This window comes from Erinaceus europaeus, chromosome 7 (genome assembly GCF_950295315.1).
Source record: "Erinaceus europaeus chromosome 7, mEriEur2.1, whole genome shotgun sequence".
Classification (NCBI taxonomy): Eukaryota; Metazoa; Chordata; class Mammalia; order Eulipotyphla; family Erinaceidae; genus Erinaceus; species Erinaceus europaeus.
This window is the reverse complement of record NC_080168.1, coordinates 55,797,506-55,817,486: the sequence shown is the minus strand read 5'-3', so window position 1 is coordinate 55,817,486 and position 19,981 is coordinate 55,797,506. Positions and strand designations below refer to the sequence as shown.

Below are 19,981 nucleotides of genomic sequence, written 5' to 3'. Positions count from 1 at the left end.
CCAGTGTTCCACCAGACTCAGCAGGATGAGATCAATGCACATTTCCCCAGCTCTTTCCCTTGAGTCTTCAACACTCTAGCTCAAGCTGCTTCCTCCAAGCTTTTTCACTAGTTTTTTTTTTTTTCCTTTCTTTTTTCTAACACCTCATTTTAAATGAAGTATAATTTTCATTCTAGGACTCTGTGTGAAGTATTGTGTAGTCTCTGTTCTGAAGATCCCAATCATAGTGAAGCAGAACATAGTAATTGGCTCCTTGCTCCTCACTTATACTTGGTTGCCAGTTTCATCCCTCTTACTAATGTTGACACTAATGACCTAGTGAAGGCAAGAAATGTCTAAGTGTAGGTTTACATGTTTCTTATTAGCTATAACAAACTTACAATGTTTTTCATGTGCTTCACCAGGATGGTCAACTTTGTATCCTCATAGCATATGACTAACTGCACTTGGGGTTTCTTGTCAGGAAGCTTCTCACCTGAGAAAACAATTGAATTTTGGTGTGTTAATTGAAAGTGATGCATCAAATGATAAATCAGAAATCAAAAGTTTAAGACAGGACTAAATATTATTACAAATAATATGCAAAAGAAGCATTATTCAGATCATGCAGTATCCTCTTGGGATGCTGGGTGAGTTGAAGATGAAATGTGTGTCTGAACTGACTTCCTGTTCATTTAATATACTTTGTTTTGATTGATATGATTATTTTCCTATTTATTTATTTTTACCAGAGCACAGCTCAGCACTGGCCTATGGTGGTGCAGGAGACTGAACATGGGACTCCAGAGTCTCAGATATAATAATTTTTTTTTCAACTTTTAAAAAATTTATGAAATGGAGATATTGACAATACCATAGGATAAGAGGGGTAAAATGCCACACAGGTCCCATCATTAGAACTCCCCATCCCATCTGCCCCCTCCCCTGATAGCTTTCCTATTCTTTTTTTTAATGTATTCTTTTTTATATTTATTTATTACCTTTTGTTGCCCTTGTTGATGTCATCGTTGTTGGAAAGGACAGAGAGAAATGGAGAGAGGAGGGGAAGACAGAGAGGGGAAGAGAAAGACCTGCAGACCTGCTTCGCCACTTGTGAAGTGACTCCCCTGTAGGTGGGGAGCCCGGGACTAGAACCAGATTTTTATGCCTGTCCTTGCACTTTGTGCCACATGCGCTTAATCCGCTGTGCTACCGCTGACTCCCAGCTTTCCTATTCTTTAACCCCGTGGGAATATGGACCCAGGGTCATTATGGCGTGCAGAATGTGGAAGGTCTGGCTTCTGTAATTGCTTCCCTGCTGAACATGGGCGTTAGCAGGTCAGTCCATACTCCCAGCCATGACAGTATTTTTTTGCATATCCACCACTCTATTTCCCCTGCCCATTTCCCAATTATTTAAACATGAGACCTCATTGCCATATGGCCTGCAGTGTGTTCCTTAGTGCTTTACAGTATAATAAAATCTGAATATCATAGAGGATGTATGTTGAAAGTGTTGGTTTTAGAAATCAGTGAGTCTGGGGTTCAGGGCCCACTGCTACTACTTATGACTCTATCATCAAAATTGACTCAATCTCTTTTGTAAAACAAAGGTAACGGTTACCTAGTTCTGGACAGATGATTGGTAAAATTCGCAAGTCTTCACAATGTAGTCTCTCTCTTAATAAATGTTTGAAATTGCCAAGGCTTTTTCTACATATATACATGTATCACTTCCTTTTTAGTTATGTAGCATGTAGTTGAGACTCATAGAAATCTTTTGCCTGAATTATTAGTTCATATGATTCTTCTAATTTCTTTGTTTACCTTTATTTATATAACTGATGCCCCCCTACAACAAACCTTAATAAAATTATTCTTTCCATCATAGTACTGTTCATAACTTTCCACTTCTTGTGAAAAATATATTACATTTCTCAGTTGTTCATTATTCCTTATTGAATATGTTTTATTCCCTATTATCTTTATATACTGCAAACCACGTTCTCAGTTCTAAAAACACACTTTACTATTGATATTCCTTTCTAGTCCTTGCTTTTATTCCTTTCCATTGAAAATGTTTTCTCCTACCGCTTTTGGCTGTTGAACTTTTACCTTAGTAAGCCTAATTAAAATGCAGAATAGTTTATCACTTAATATTTATGCCATAATAATTATTTTGGTGTCTCAATTTTCTTAGTGGAGTACAGTCTCTGTTAGGGCTTAATTTCCTCACAGTATTCACAAGGGATACAAATCAGTGCTTGCTACACAATGTCTCACTAAACATTTATTTAATAACAAAAGTCACCTTGATTTTTCTTACAAGTTACATTACTCCATCATTAAAACAAGGGCTGCAGTATTTTAATTACAGTTTTCTGGTTTATTGCACAAGGATTAAGCATCATTTACAATTTTTCTCTTCCTCTTGGTAATCTCTGGCTGTATTTTCTTTTGAAAGAAGACTTTTTTTTAAATAACATGGTATTTGGCAATGTTCTGTTGTGGGTTCATTGTCCTCAGATAATATTCATCTATACCTCTAATCTTCTCTAACATTTGAAAAACAAACCTGTATGCATCCTCTTCTCGGCTCTTTCACATGCTTATTGGAATACTGTATGTGTTACAAGTATGGCAATTCATTTTTTTTTTGTTAATAATGTGGATGACTGACACTGAAATAATTGAAAGTGAGCATTTCTTGAAACAAAATAGGATAAAATTTCTTACTTGAAATGGCTTACAACAAAGGCCTACATTAGATATACTGTGAGATAAATCTGAGTATAGTAACCAGGTTTTCATAAGCAAAAATCATAGTTGAATTTTCAGTATCAGTGCACTGAAAATGCTGATTTCTTTTTGGTAAACACTAAGTATTATTCTTAATTTTTTTGTTTACTTACTTTTTAATATTATATATAGTTGTTGTTTTTTAATAGAGCACTGCTGGCTTATGGTGGTGCAGATTGAACCTGGGACCTCAGACCATCAGGTATAAGAGTATTTTTTTCCCCTAAGCATTATTTTTGAATTGAAAGAGTGAAAAGATTACTGTGTCAAAACTTAACATATTTGATCAGAGAAGTAATAAAAGAAATGGGAAAGTTGAACAATCTCATGTCTGGGTAAGAACCAGAGTGGGAAAGCTGTTGGAGACCTGGTCTCCATCCTTCTGCACAAAGAGAAGAAAGAAACCTTAGCTCCCCCTCTCCAGTGAAAAATAAAGACACAACTCAATTGCTTCTTGGATCTACGGCCTCCAGCTACCAAGTGCTACTACACATGAGCTGTAGCAGATGGTTATATCTCAACCAGACCTCAGATTCTTGGTCAATAGGACTAATTCAGAGATCAGAAAATATCATACAGGGGCCAGGTTGTGGCACACGTGGTTGGGCGCACATATTACAGTGCACAGGGACCCAGGTTCGAGCCCTCGGTCCCCACCTGCAAGGGGAAAGCTTCATGAGTGGTGAAGCAGTGCTGCAGGTGTCTCTCTGATTCTTTCTCCCCCTTCCCTCTCAGTTTATGGTTGTCTCTATGCAATAAATAAATAAATAAATAAAATGATAATAAAAAATAAAATAGCATAAATTTGCAATTGCTTGACTAACTACTAACCACACAATGTTTTATTAAGAAGATGAAGATGATATTCCACTCTATACTTCTAGTACAAGATTAATAACCAGAATAGCCACTAACATGTGCTAAAGTTCAGAACCCCAGTGAAAAAGTCACAAGTAAATCATAGTCACTACATAGTAATAGTAGAGCTGCTCAGTTTTATAAAACTCGTTATTTTTATTGCCTGAATGTCCTGCTCTGGGTTTACTTTTTTCAGATAGAAAGATAGAAAGAGGGAGACAGACAGACAAAGGCACCATGGTATTAAAGCTTCCTCCCATGTGCTGGAGGAGTTGGACTAAAGCCTTGATTGAACACATGGCAAAGGAAGCACAGTATCTAAGTGAGTTATCTTGTTGGCCTCTAGAACTCTTAATTGTGTGCCAAACATTGGGCAAAGAGCTCTATGTCTATTAACTCACTACATCTTCATAGAAAATACATAGTTTGCATTTCTTCCATTTCACACATGAGGAAGCAGTCATGTGGTCCAAGGTCATGCTAACAATAGACAGTGCAGGGTTAATCCATCTGTATAGCCTGTATTCTTCCTCGTCATGCTTTATAGGGGTAAAAATGGGGGCAGAAGCTAAGAGTAAATTTAAATGAAGAACTCAGAGAGTATTTTGAGAAAACCTATTACATATGGACAACAAAGATGCTAGACTATTTTAAATTTTCTTTTTTAAAAAATATTTTATTTGTCTATTTAAGAGAAAGATAGGAGAGAGAGAAAGAACCAGACATCACTGTAGTACATGTACTGCCGGAGATTGAACTTGGAACCCCGTGTTTGTGAGTCCAGTGCTTTATCCACTGCGCTGCTCCCTGGACTAAAAATATTTTAATTTTTCTACTTCATATTCATCAGAGAAACCTGATTATGCTTAATCTAACCATTTTCAGCAACCCCAGAGACTATTTAAATATTAATAGTTATTAAATGTTTATATTGAGATGTCCAAATGCATAGTATGCAATTGGCATAGAGCTAAGGCAGGAAATACATATTTATAATGCACTGGGTTCTTTAGCATTATAGTATTTTTAAATCTAACTTTCTTTTTTTAGATGAGAACATACCTGCATGATTCAAAAATGAAAAGTTATCTTAAGACTATGCAGGGTGAGGGAGGTAGCATAACGGTTATACTGAGACTCTCATGCTTGAGGCTCCAAAGTCCCAGGTTCAATCCCCCACACCACAAGGCAGACCTGAGAAGTGCTCTGATAAAAGAATAATAACAACAACAACAACAACAACAATAAAACGAACTATGCATTAACAAGTTTTTCTAGCATTTATACTATTAGTAATAGAGAATATTAGATATTGCAAATATTTTATAATCTTTCTATTCGTTTGAACCTTCCTATAGTGTTTATTATGAAAAGTTGCTGCAGTTTCTAGATTTTTCAGTAGTATTGACACAGCTCATCCCGAGATAATAAAAGATGCTGTTCATGTTTGCTTGTCACACTGTGGTTACAGTTAAAATCTTTAATCCATTTGCTACATATCTTGGAATATAGTTTTTAGTGACCTCCCAGCACTACTCATTAAATTTTTCCAAACTGGCATGGCAACATAGTAAGTTCTCAGATGTATTGGACTTTATTTACAGCTGTTCTGTTATACTCCATTTATTTAGATAAGTATGTGCCAGCACCAAACTATGTTATTACTGAAACTTTGTAATGTGTATATGCTTTTATTTATTTATTTATTTATTTAAATTTATTTATTTTTTTCCCTTTTTCATTGCCCTTGTTTTTTGTTGTATTTATTATTATTGTTGCTTTGCTGTTGTTGTTGGATAGGACAGAGAGAAATGGAGAGAGGAGGGGAAGACAGAGAGGGGGAGAGAAAGACAGACACCCGCAGACCTGCTTCACCACCTGTGAAGCGACTCCCCTGCAGGTGGGGAGCCAGGGGCTCGAACCGGGATCCTTAAGCCGGCCCTTGCGCTTCGTAGGCTTAACCCACTGCGCTACCGCCCGACTCCCATGCTTTTATTTTTTATCTTGTTTTTTAATCTGCTAGAGTTATCCTTTGCTATGCCCTTCCTCCCTCCCTCCCTTCCTTTTTTCTTTCTTTTCTGTTTTCTTTTTATTAATATTTTCAATTGCCACCAGGATTACCACTGCAGCTCACTATCTAGACAACAGTTACACTGTTCCTGGTAACATTTCTCTCTCTCTCGTTTTTCCTTTTTGACATGTATAGAAATAGAGAATTAAAGAGGAGATAGAGAGGAAGACACAAAAAGAGGCACCAACTACTTGCTTCACTGCTTATGAAGCTTCCCCTCTGTAGGTAGGGATCAAGGACTTGAACCCAGATCCTCTCACATAGTACCATATGTGCTCTTCTGGATGTGGTGACTACCTGCCTCACCTTGATATGCTTTAGCTAAGTCTTCCAGGATTTTCTTTGTTTATGAATAGTAGAATTAACTAGTTTTGTCTAAAATAAATCTGTTATATTTTTAAACTATATTTCAATGTCCATGTTCATGGGTTGGTAGAATTAACATCATCAAAATGAATATACTACCCAGGGCCATATACAAATTTAATGCTATCCGCATCAAGATCCCAACCACATTTTTTAGGAGAATAGAACAAATGCTACAAATGTTTATCTGGAACCAGAAAAGACCTAGAATTGCCAAAACAATCTTGAGAAAAAAGAACAGAACCCAGATCTCAAACTCTATTATAGGGCCATTGTCATCAAAACTGCTTGGTACTGGAACATGAATAGACACACTGACCAGTGGAATAGAAGTGAGTCCCCACACCTATGGACATGTAATCTTTGACAAAGGGGCCCAGACTACTAAATGGGGAAAGGAGAGTCTCTTCAACAAATGGTGCTGGAAACAATGGGTTGAAACATGCAGAAGAATGAAACTGAACCACTGTATTTCACCAAATACAAAAGTAAATTCCAAGTGGATCAAGGACTTGGATGTTAGACCACAAATTATCAGATACTTAGAAGAAAATATTGGCAGAACTCTTTTCTGCATAAATTTTCAAGACATCTTCAATGAAATGAATCCAGTTATAAAGAAGAAGTGGGAGTGGGCAGGAGGGATGGGTCACAGTCCTTTGGTGGTGGGAATGGTGTTTATGTACACTCCTAGCAAACTGTAGACATATAAATCAGTAGTTAATTAATATGAGAGGGGGAAAATCAATTGTATGTCTCAAAGTTTCTCAAAAGACAAACTGAATCTTTTTAATATATAGGGTTTGTATTTGATATGCAGACTCACTCAAAAGCCTAGACCAAGTAGATTAGAAGCATCCAATAGCACAGCTATATACAAGATACTGGATACTGTACAGCAAACCATAAGAAAGGGACTTTTCAAAGTTAACCCAATTACCAAATAATGTGATGATAACATTAACTATCGATTGTCTTTTTGAACCCTAAGACAGCAGGAACCTCACATCTCCACTATAGAGCCCCTACTTCCCCCAGTCCTGGAACCCTTGGACAGGGCCCACTTTCCCGTATGCATCTCCCAATCCAAACCAAATAATATTGCATCCGCCGATCACAACCTAACCAACGCAACGATTGCCACCTCAACATGCTTCACCGCAGACTATGTCCAGAGACTTCACGTGTGGAATGACAACCCTTCAGCTTCATTACTCAGGTGAGACCTTTCCTTTCATAGTACACTCTAATTTCATCTCAGGTAGTTCACTTTCTAACAAAGTCCCATAACCTAGATATACACCAGTTTCTGTGAGAGAGAGCTTATGTGCACACGTAACCATAAACTACTGCAAAATATATACCTGAAAGCAGAAGTACACTAGAGTTTGCAGTGAGTACCTCCCTAACACTTCCTCTCCACTATTCCAAGCTTGGGATCCATGATTGCTCAACAAATTGTTTGGCTTCATATGTTAACTCTCTTTTCAATCACCAGGTTCCAGATGCCACCAGGATGCTGGCCAGGCTTCCCTGGATTGAAGACCCCACCAATGTGTCCTGGAGCTCAGCTTCCCCAGAGACACACCTTACTAGGGAAAGAGAGAGGCAGACTGGGAGTATGGACCAACCAGTCAACGCCCATGTTCAGCGGGGAAGCAATTACAGAAGCCAGACCTTCTACCTTCTGCAACCCTCAACGACCCTGGGTCCATGCTCCCAGAGGGCTAGAGAATGGGAAAGCTATCATGGGAGGGGGTGGGTTATGGAGATTGGGTGGTGGGAATTGTGTGGAGTTGTACCCCTCCTACCTTATGTTTTTGTTCATTAATCCTTTCTTAAATAAAAAATTTAAAAAAAAAGAAGTCTAGGGCAAGTATAAACCTATGGGACTACATAAAATTAAAAAGCTTCTTCACAGCAAAAGAAACCACTAACCAAACCAAGAGACCCCTCACAGAATGGGAGAAGACCTTTACATGCCATACATCAGACAAGAGTTTAATAACCAACATATATAAAGAGCTTGCCAAACTCAACAACAAGACAACAAATAACCCCATCCAAAAATGGGGCGAGGACATGGACAGAATATTCACCACAGAAGAGATCCAAAAGGCCAAGAAACACATGAAAAAATGCTCCAAGTCTCTGATTATCAGAGAAATGCAAATAAAGACAACAACAAGATACCACTTCACTCCTGTGAGAATGTCATACATCAGGAAAGGTAACAGCAGCAAATGCTGGAGAGGGTGTGGGGTCAAAGGAACCCTCCTACACTGCTGGTGGGAATGTAAATTGGTCCAACCACTATGGAGAACAGTCTGGAGAACTCTCAGAAGGCTAGAAATGGACCTACCCTATGATCCTTCAATTCCTCTCCTGGGGATATATCCTAAGGAACCCAACATATCCATCCAAAAAGATCTGTGTACACATATATTCTTGGCAGCACAATTTGTAATAGCCAAAACCTGGAAGCAACCTAGGTGTCGAACAACAGATGAGTAGCTGAACAAATTCTGGTATATATACACAATGGAATACTACTCAGCTGTAAAAAACAGTGACTTCACCATTTTCAGCTGATCTTGGATGAACCTTGAAAAAATCATGTTGAGTGAAATAAGTCAGAAACAGAAGGATGAATATGGGATGATCTCACTCTCAGGCCGAAGTTGAAAAACAAGATCAGAAAAGAAAACACAAGTAGAACCTGAAATGGAATTGGTGTATAGCACCAAAGTAAAAGATTCTGGGGTGGATGGGTGGGGAGAATACAGGTCTAAGAACAATGACAGAGGACCTAGTGGGGGTTGTATTGTTATATGGAAAACTTGCATGTGTTATGCATGTACAACTATTGTACTTACTGTTGAATGTAAAACATTAATTCTCCAATTAAAAAAAAGTGGAGAGAAAAAAATTAGAAATATCAGATATCATTATAACTTTACATACAATTACTTCAAAATATGCTATGTCCTTCCAAAGCATTTTGAAATATCTTAGTAATATTTTACCTTTATACACACTCTCTCTCTCTCTTCTGCCATAAAAGTCATCACTGGGACTCTACACCTACCTTCAGGACTCCTCTGCTCCTGGCAGCCAGTTTCTTTCTTTTAAAAATTGAGAGACACAGAGAGATACAGAATGGAGAGATACCACAGCACCACTTCACAGGCAGGTGCTCCTGTGTTTGTGCTAAGGGTTCAAGCCCAGATCCCTGGGCCTGATAAAGTATGTACTCTATCAGGTAAGCTATATCTAGGTCCACCTCATTTGATCTTGATCATTATCAGTTCTCTTAACTTTGATTATATATTAAAGCTAGTTATTAAATATAATTAAAAATTAAAGTATATTTAGATAATATTACATTGGAACAGGATCATTTGCAATCTGTATATCAAATTGCTACCTATTGAATAATGAATTCTCATAATTTGTGGCAGTTTTTAATTCATTCTTATTTTTCTAGGTCTTTGATCATATTACTTGCCAGCAGTGTTACGTTTTTGTATTTTCCTTACCAAAATTTATGCTTCCAACTTCTTTTTAAATGTTGGTTACGTCATTTCATAAATATGTACTTGCCTGTTATGAACAGAGCATGATTTAAGTCCTTGAATCAGGTTGGATAGAATTCCTCTATTGCCACTTCCATAGTAGCAAGAACAGAGTCAAGTAAGTATAGTTACAACATGCTGAATATAATAATAAGGAAAAAAGCCAGTGAAACACAAGATAAAGGTATTGGGGCTTACCAGAATTGGGGCCATGTCATAGATTAAGGTAGGATAAGCAGAATAGTTTTGCTGTTGAGAATCAGTCCCAAGCAGAGATCCAGAGAAGAGGACCATATGTTGGCTAATTCTTTCAGTGGAATGCATCAGGAACCTGGACATAAGTGTCTTTATTTCAGTGGAAATGATTTTCCAATACTTCTCTGTCATGTGTTATGGGGGTTTTATAACCAACATAGATATATATTCTCATACTAGAGCTCTATTGATTTTTATGTTATTGAGTGTTTCATCAAGAAAGTTTATTGAGTTTTCACCAAATGCCTTTTCAGAGTCTGTAGAGATGAATGTGTGAATTTTCTTCTTAAATCATTAACATCATATGCATTATATGTTGTGTGCATTACCAATATTGAGCCATTTTTACATTTATGATGATCGGGAATTATTTTCCTATATTGTGCCAATGGATTATTTATATTAATGTTTTATTTAGAACTTTCCATTTGATAGTCATAAGTGAGATAGCCCACGACTTCTCTTTTTTAATCCTTTAATCTTTGGAGCTACAAATATAAATACTTTATGTGTTTCATAAAAACAATACGGGAATTTTTCCCTTACTTTTCTCTGTCTGGAATGTGTAACAGTGGAATTATCTACCTTTTGAAGATTTGATATAATTCCTCTAGAAACTCTCTGAATTGGTACTGTTTTAAAGGTTGTTTTCACATTTACTCCATCAAATGGGCACTTAGAATCATTTTTTCTCAAGTGATGAGTTGTGTTTTCTGTAACATAATCTATTTTAAAGAAACTTACAAAATCATTTCTGTACAGCTGGACAAAGTTGTCCTTCTTCATCAGTTTTACCTCATTTGATGATCACTTCATGCTTCTATTCTAAAATATATAATATATATTCATCCCCATTCTGTTCATTAGAATGGACATTTACATATTTATTTACTTACTTTTTACTTTTAAATTTCTGATTAACTGTGTGTGCTTTTCCTCTCTTCTAACTCATTAATATGTACTTTCATCTTTCTCCATTTTATTTTGTGTTTCTTTGAACTGGTACATAACTTTGATATTAATTCCAGTTTTCCTCTGCTGTTTTGCTTATTTTTTGATGTTTAAGTTGTCCAATATCATTGTTGTTTAGAAACCTTGCAACTGTAGTTTGTAAATCCTCTTACCCTAAGTTATTCAAAAGAGGTATTTTTTCCTACCTAAACATACTTTTCATTTTTCTGAAGTTCACCACATTGTCTCATTTTATGATTAAAAATATGTTTACATACTGTGTTTCAGCATGTATTGAATTTTTAGTTCCTAAAAATAGGTTTTGTTAGGTCCCATGCATGAATACACATTTTCTATTTGCAGGCAACTCATTTTGATAAAAATATATTTTAGGGCCTGGGTGGTGGTGTACTTGGTTGAGTGCACATGCTACAGTGGACCCAGGTTCAAGCCTCTGATCCCCACCTTCAGGGGGAAAGCTTTGCAAGTAGTGAAGCAGTGCTACAGTTGTCTTTCTTCTTCTCTCCCTCTCTAGTTCTCCCTCCACTCTCATTTTCTGGTTGTCTCTATCCAATAAATAAAGAGAACTTTTTAAAGATACTTTACTTTTTGCTCTGTACTTATTCATTTTTCCTCTCATATTTTCATAAATTAAGAGAAACAAGTTGTGATAGTCTTCTAGTATGTTTTAAATACTTCTTATATCTTCCACAATTTTGATGTTTTATATATCATAAAAGCCATATAATATATAATAATATATACCAATTTAATATAATAATGTCTTTAAAATGATGGTACTTACTAGGTGTTTGTGAATTCTAACAATGAAAGAAGTTACATAGTTAACATAATTCTTCAGCTAAATCCTATAAAAATGTAAAACTATCTTACTTATATTTTTCATGGTTTGACCATGTAAGCAAAATATCTTAGAGAGTGATGTCACATAGTGAGCACAACTGGAAGATTGAGAGGGGTATGGCTGTAACACATGAATTTAACACTTGTCACTACAGTGCGTAGTATGGGAATGAGCCCTTGATTTAAAGTTACTTTGAGTGAAACAAGACCAACAGAAAGAACAATATATAACAAATGAAACAAGCAGTGGTGCTACACAGCCTGATCTGGTAGTATGAAACTGTACATGTAAGGGATGAGTAACTAAGATAGCAGATAGAAGCAAAAGTGATAAGCAAATGGACCCAATCTTAAATGCAGACAATCAAATATATATATGGCTAAAATGACAAGAAAAACTGGAGGTTCTCAAAACGGGGTGGGAGAGTGAGAGTTCATGAATTATGGGATGGCAAATCTTATACAAGTTAAAAACCAATGTCTGTATTAGTATTTGATACCACCGGTAATACAATAGCATTAAAACATTAAAAACTGACAATCCATTTTTCAAAGGGTCTCTGTCAATCTAGGAAAATGGATAGAAAAGCTAATTAGAATTGATACACATGTGGAAGAAGAGGGCTTATTATTATACTGGACTAGTTTGGCATTTTGGCAATAAAATAAAACTGCATGAAGAAAGTAGAGAAATCACTGTGCTTTAAAAGGTAAGAATGATATTAGCAGATAATCCATGATAATTAGTATTGTCATCATTATCATATTTGTTGTTATTGCTATAAGATATTGAGTATAAACTTAAAATTTTTATCTATATAGAGGATAGGAGCTGTTTCATGCTATGCAGGTTTTTGTTTCTGCCTCCTGGGTTATCGCTGGGGCTTGGTGCCTGCACTACAAATACGCTGTTCCTGGAGGTCATCCCCCCCTTTTTGTTGCCCTTGTTGTTTATCATTATTATTATTGTTGTTGTTGTTGGATAGGCCAGAGAGAAATCAAGAGAGGAGGGGAAGACAGAGATGGGGAAAGAAAGACAGTCACCTACAGACCTGTTTCGTTGCCTGTGAAGTGACCCTCCTGCAAGTGGGGAGCCGGGGGCTCGAGCCAGGATCCTTGCGCCAGTCCTTGTGCTTAACCCACTGCGCTGCCGCCCAGCTCCATGCCATGCAGTTTTTATCTCAATGCACCACTAACTGATAGGAGTTGAAGTTGTGACATGATGTAGCTATTATAATCAGACGCATCTGTGCTCAATTTACATTGGAAAACATATTCTAAGAGCTAAAATGCTTTGGAAACAATCATCGAAGGTTCTACAAAGATTTTAATTTGCAAATTGAAAAAAAAAAAAAACCCTGCAACTCAGATGTATTTTACACAACTGTAGTTGTGTAGTAATTGTTTTTATTACCTTTATTTATTGAGTAGAGACAGTTATAAATCAAGAGGAAAGAGGGAGATAGAAAGGGAGAGAGACACAAGAGACACCTGCAACACTGCTTTACCACTTGCAAAGCTTTCCCCCTGCAGGTGGGGACCGAGGTTATGAATATGGGTTTTTGCACATTGTAACATGTGTGCTCAACCAGGTGCACCACCATCAGACCCCTTAGTTGTGTAGTAATTGTACATAGTTACAGTGGTGAGATTACTTGCCTAGATCACAAAGTGATTCTTCTTCAACTGTTTGTTGTATAGGTTCAGAGAGGAAAAAGTCAAGTACACAATCACTCTGAAAAACAAGATGAAATAGTTTAGCATTCTTATTTTTATGTATATTCACCAGTATGTTAAAAAAGAAACCAAAATAAATAATAAGTTTAATAGGTTCCTATCACATATTCTATGCTTTGAGAAACATGTTAACTTTATTAGTCATTAGTATAATTTTGCCTTTATTAATCCAATCTTTTATAACATTAGAAATATTTGTTTCTTCAAGAAGTTTGGAAATTGCTTATATTTACATTCTAGAATTTTTATAATTTTTCATAAATATCATAGCAATCTTTTTTAAAAAGAGGTATACCTTTGGACAAAATTTTCAGAGAATGGTTACCCTCAGTAGAATACAAAATCCTATTTAGTAAGTAATTATTACTTTTGAAAAGTTTCCTAATCCCAGACTTCCTGACATTTGTTGTTAGAAATCCTCCTGATTTTCCCTATGGTGCCATGCTTATAAAAACATGTCTGATTTTGTTTTTGTTTGTTTTTTTTTAACCAGGTACATTTCTTTGTCTAAAAATACCATGAGGCCTGTTCAGTAAGAAAGGCTGTCCTTTGTTACAACTCTCAGGCTCCAAGGCAGAAGTATAGAATAAGTTGTGAGTTCACATCTAATAGTCTCATAGGCCTAAGGATAATGCAACATACAATTATCTATGAATTCTGGTGGCTGGCATTCTCCCTGAGAGTCTGGAGAATTATGCATAGGAGGACCAGAGGAGAAAAACTCAACATTTCTTAGGGCACCAACAAAGTGTACCTGATGTTATAACATTTAGACAGGGGGTATTGTAGTTAGGTATTAAACACCCCTGTCTGTATTTTGATGTCCACCCCCAAAAAATATGTTCTGACCTTTCTATATTGATGGATAACTACCTGTTATTTGTACCTTGAAATTTACTCCCTTGATGGGGGCCGGTTGGTAATGTACCTGGTTGAGCACACATGTCACAGTGCACAAGGATCCTTTTTCAAACCTCCAGTCTCCACCTGCAGGGGGAAAGCTTTACAAGTGGTGAAGCAGTGCTGCAGGTGTCTCTCTGTCTCTCTCCCTCTCTATCACCTCCTTCTCTCTCTATTTCTGGCTGTCTGTATCCAATAAATGAATGAAGATACTAAAAGAAAAATGTTTAAAAAATTACTCCCTTGATGTATGTTTCACTTAAAAAAAAACCTCTTTGATTTTCCTCATTCCTTTTTGATTTTACACATGATTCTACCAACATATACTCTCTTGGAGTTCTGGTTGAGGTTGCTTACTTGACACTGTCCCATCTTGGGATGTCTTGTGTACCTCCAGATTTCTTTAGATTATTGCCAATATAACTGTAGTTCATCTCTTTCTACCCAGAGATGCATTAGATCTCAGGGTCCTGGCATCTGGCTAAGGATCTTCACCTGCGTATTAGTCATAATTACTCTTTAAGGTTCAATTCTTGAACACTCAGTAGCAACTACATTACTTTCATCCAGGTGCATTAGGTGGAATACTTAGAATCATAACATGCTGGGGACCAGGTAGTGGCATACCTAGTAAATTGTGCATGTTCCTTACCATACACAAGGACCTGGGTTTACAATCTGCCTCCCCACCTGTATGGGGGAAGATGAATAGACAAGTACTGCAAGTGTCACTTTGTCTTTCTCCCTATTTCCCCTTCCCATCTCAAATTCTGTCTGTCCCAACAAATTTAAAAAAGGAAGGAAGAAGTAAAGAAAGGAAGGGAGGGAAAAAGGAAGGAAGGTAGGAAGGAATGGAGGGAGGAAGATATAGTGGGAGGGAGGAAGGAAGGAAGGAAGGATTGATTTGTTGTGCAGGCACTGAGCCTCAGTGATTAACTAGTGGAAAAATAAATAAAATGTTTTAGGTGACTGCTGACTTTAGAGAATAGTTTAGTGGACAAAACAGACGATACTGAATGTCTTAATAGAAATTCATTTTTTTGCATAATTTTAGTATAGAGAAGTGTACTTCTTTTTAAAACTGGAATCACCACAAACACATTGACATTTAACCCAGATGCCAAATGAGTAGTCAGACTAGCTGGTGACTCTAAGAATAGCTTTTCCTTTGTAACCTTGGCACACACAGGGATTTTAATTTTATTTTTATTTTAAGTCATTATACAGCTAAAGCAGTCCTTTCAGTGACTCCCTCCATTATTACTTGAGGGGCATCACTAAATAATTGATAATTTTCCCTGGCCTAACATGCACTGATGCCAAGGTGACTGCACCTCTCCCTCCCCCAAGCCTGCCTTCTCTCTCCTTCTGTGCAATGCTTCTTTCAAGTCTCTTCCAGGAAACTTAAGCTTCCAGATTTGATTCCTTCAATACTAATTGTTTTTGTCTGTACTTTAGAGAGAATGAAAGATAGATGGAAACTCTTAATTTTCTTGCTACAGTCCCTCAGTGTGACCTTATTTGGAAATAGGATACTTGCTGATATAAGTTCTTAAATTGGGATGTGGTTATGTTGATGGAATCCTAATTCTGTAAGACAGATGCATGTGTGTGCGTCATTTGGACACAGATATTCATGTAGGGAAGATGATGTGATGTGAAAAGACAGGGAAAAGATGGCCATCTGCAAGTCCAAGGAAAGGGATTCTTGCCTCATAGTCAAGACACATTTAGTTCTCATATATATCCTGGTTTCTGTTTTTCCCTTCTGAATTATATATATTTTATCAAATGTGTCATATATTCTTATCTTGTCTTTTTTCTATCCTTTTCTCCTCTACTCACCACATCTATGACATACTCTCTTGTCTAGTCTTATTAGCTTAATGAGTGAGATATCAAAAGCAGGGACTGTCATGTATTTACTCATGCCTAATATGATATTTCAGCTCCATGAATATTTATTAACAGAAGCAAACTTAACATTGCCTTCAAGGGTGGAATATATTATCTTTAATGCAAATGCTTTTTATCGAAGTAGGAGTTTCATGCACCATGTAAATTAATTGCATATTGCACTTTTGCCAACTTGTTTAAATAAGAATCTATCTTCAAGATATTGATTATTCTTAGTGAAATAAGAGATGAAAGACAACTATCATATGGCTTCACTCATATATGGAATCTAGATATCTGATTTAAAATGAACTTGCTAAAAAAAAATCCAAACAAAACAGAAGCAAGAAAGCTATGACTTGTGAGAACTCTGGTGGTTATCTTTGGGAGATGGAAGTTTGTTTATGGGTGTGGTGTGGATATTGAACTTTGGTGATGACTGTGATATGGAAGTATACATTGTAATCTTACAACCTTGTAACGAACTATCAACAACAAATAAAAAATTATTTAAAGAAAAGAATATATCTTCAAGGATGTATCTGTATTGAGGGAGCTAACTAAATCAGTTTTTTTAAAGCTTCTAGTATAGAATTTGTTGGAGGAAATTTGACCTTCTTTGACCTTTTGACAACTAGTCAATTATTTTTTCCCCAGCAACATTTTGGCCTTACCATCCAGTAGTTATTAAACTTCAATAGGAGGCAGACTATTTCCCAATTACTGTCTGAAATGTCACCACTGGCTAATTAGCCCCAGGTGTTTGCAGTGTCATATGATTGAAATCTTCATATGTGATTTCGGGTGGGGAAGATTTGCTAAAAACTAATTTCTTCTAGAAGCAAGATTACTTTCATTCTTTAGGAAAAGCATAATCCAGAGTTACTAGAGAGAGAAACCAAGGAGATAAGGAGCTAGAAAAAGTAATACTGATGGACTTTGAAGTGCTTTAAGATTTTTCCCCCCACAGTTGTATTTTCTTATATTCATGTATCCCACAGCTTTTTAGCACATTGAGCTACTGGATAATTTAGATAATTGTGTTAAAATTGCTCTCTCACTGATAGCTTGAACCAGTATTCTCAGTTGGGTTTATATTGACCTCCATGCAGTGTGACTACAGTTAATTGTGCGATTGTATGCTGAGTGACTCTGGGGGTTCCATTTTTACAATATCTGTGAATATAATCATACTTTTCAAGGCCCTCCAAGTAGAGACCTGACAGGTAGGATTAATAATAAAAAAATAAAAATGGCTGCCCAGGTAATATTTGTAACACTTCCAGTTTTTTATTTTATTTATTTCCTTTTTGCTGCCCTTGTTGTTTTTATCATTGTTGTGGTTATTATTATTGATGTTGTTGTTGCCAGATAGGACAGAGAGAAATAGAGAAAGGAGGGGAAGACAGAGAGGGGGAGAGAAAGATAGACACCTGCAAACCCACTTCAGCGCTTGTGAAGCAACCGCCCTGCAGGTGGGGAGCCAGGGGCTGGAACTGGGATCCTTACACCAGTCCTCGAGTTTCGCACTATGTGCGCTTAACCCAATGCACTACAGCCCAACACCCCATCAATACTTCTATACTAATGTGTGTGTACCTCAAATTCACAATTACTGAGCATCCTGCATTCTGCTTGGAGACCTTAAAGTGTGAGATGCTTAGAAAACCTGTGGACATGCATTTGGTCAAGGCCACTCAACCTGAATGTCCTAAACTACGAAGGGAAGTTTGACATTATGAAAAATGTTATTTTTTCTAAATTATTTATTTATTTATTATTGGTTAGAGAGAGAGAGAAATTGAGAGGGAAGAAGATAGAGAGGGAGAGAGACAGAGAGACACCTGTGCCTTGCTTCACCACTCGTAAAGCTTTCCCCATGCATGTGAGACCAGGGGCTTGAACCAGAGTCCTTGCACACTGTAGTGTGTGTGCTCAATCAGTTGCACTACCACCTGGCCCCCCAAGAATTTTTTTTCTTCTTAATTCTTCAACCCAAATTTAACTACTTTATTTTTGAAATTAGGAAACTGGAGACAAACAAGTAGTTTTTTCCTTTTTGTTGTTCTTGTTGCCCTTGTTGTTATAGCTGATTTTGTTCTTGGATAAGATAGAGAAAAATCCAGAGAGCAGGGGAAGGCAGAGAGGGAGAGAGAAAAACACCTGTAGACCTGTTTCACCACTTGTGAGGCGGCCTCCCTTCAGGTGGGGAGCTGGGGCTCAAACTAGAATTCTTGCGCTGGTCCTTACACTTCATACTATGTTTGTCACCACCCGGCCCTCTATTTCCTCCATTGTCATAATTCATATGTACTGTAAACTCACTCCAGTCAGCCTTTATTATGTTAGATTCTTTGGTTTTGAACTTACCTCTACTGATCTCACTCTGTAACCCATAGTCACCCCTTCCTGTCCCTTGATCACTGACTCTATCACCTTGATTTCTAGCCTCCTCGTCTACAACCAATAACTTCCTCCCTTCTATCTCACTCCCTGTAGTTATAGAAATCAATATGTTGTCTCTAAAAGGTTTCTCTGACCCTTTCATATGTAAATGTTTGTGTGTGGGGGGTGTGTTTTAAACCAGAGCACTGCTCAGCTCTGGCTTATGATGGTGTGGGGGATTGATCCTGTGACTTTAGAGCCTCAGGCATGAGAGTCTCTTTGCATAACCATTACTATATCTACCCCCACCCTTGACCCTTTCACATATTTAAGAATAGTTTATATTGATATTTCATTAGTTTACAAGGCTATGTGGTCTAGGGTTGCAGTTTCATACCACCCCCTGATGTATGTGTTAGCACATCATACCCACCACCAAAACACCCATATCCCTTCACCAAAGGCAGTTGAGCCCCCTTCACTCTCACAGCTCCATCTCTCCTTTCCTATCCTTTGACCATTTCAGCTCTGCAGTCAGAATTTAAGGGTTTATTTTAGCTCTTTCATATTCTCAAACACCTCCTTGACCCACTAAGATTTTTTTGACTTATAACAGAACCATCACACACTCCTTTCATTTCCTTTGACTCTCCTTCCCTTTGCCATTCACTTAGTGGAAACAAACAGAAATGCCAAAAATCAGTTAATTCAACTCTGCAAATCTAGCTGGCATGGTGAGAGTTGTTTCAGAAAAGTGCTCATAGTCTGACTGTCATCTCATGCTCCCCATCCTTCACTTGGTGTTCAGGATTTTCTGGTAATTTTGTACATATGATATTTGGCCCACATGTGGTCCATTTATTTTTACATTCACCTGCAGGGCTATTTAATACCTTATGCTCACTTCTCAATTGCCAGCATGCTCTCCTTTTATTCTGCCGAGGAGTAGCCAGTTTGTTCATGGAAAAAATCAGAAACTAAAAAAAAAAAGTCTATGTTAATATTAACATATTTATTACCTTACTCATCTCAGGCCTTTCTTCTGTCATCTGGGTAGATTATCACTGCTTTAATCTGGAACTGATTTGGTCATTATATATCTCATGCCCTCTTTCTACTCAAGATCATCAATGTGGTATCTGAATAAGTTTTCATTTCTCACTTGTACCATCAGTGTTTGCTTCATAAACCGTCCTTCTTGCCAGCATAGACACATGGTATCATTTAATTCAATAAACAAAATTCTGACCTACATTTTCCTGCACATTAGTTTTCCTGTTCACTTTTAGAATCAATCTCTCTTGAGTATTGTTTTTATTTTTTTTTACTTTTTGCTTGCTAACAA

General features: G+C 37.0%; 1 protein-coding gene across 2 annotated transcripts in view; it reads right to left on the bottom strand.

The window, feature by feature from the left end:
- The window catches only part of PIK3C2G (phosphatidylinositol-4-phosphate 3-kinase catalytic subunit type 2 gamma), a 361,732-nt gene that overhangs the window by 31,098 nt on the left and 310,653 nt on the right, over positions 1 to 19,981 (bottom strand). For both annotated transcript variants that reach the window (XM_060194432.1, XM_060194433.1), the window contains exons 30-31: positions 13,378 to 13,453; positions 381 to 475 (exon numbers count right to left, since the gene is read on the bottom strand). In XM_060194432.1, coding sequence (XP_060050415.1) covers positions 381 to 475; positions 13,378 to 13,453 — 171 coding nt within the window. The remainder of the gene's footprint in view (positions 1 to 380; positions 476 to 13,377; positions 13,454 to 19,981) is intronic.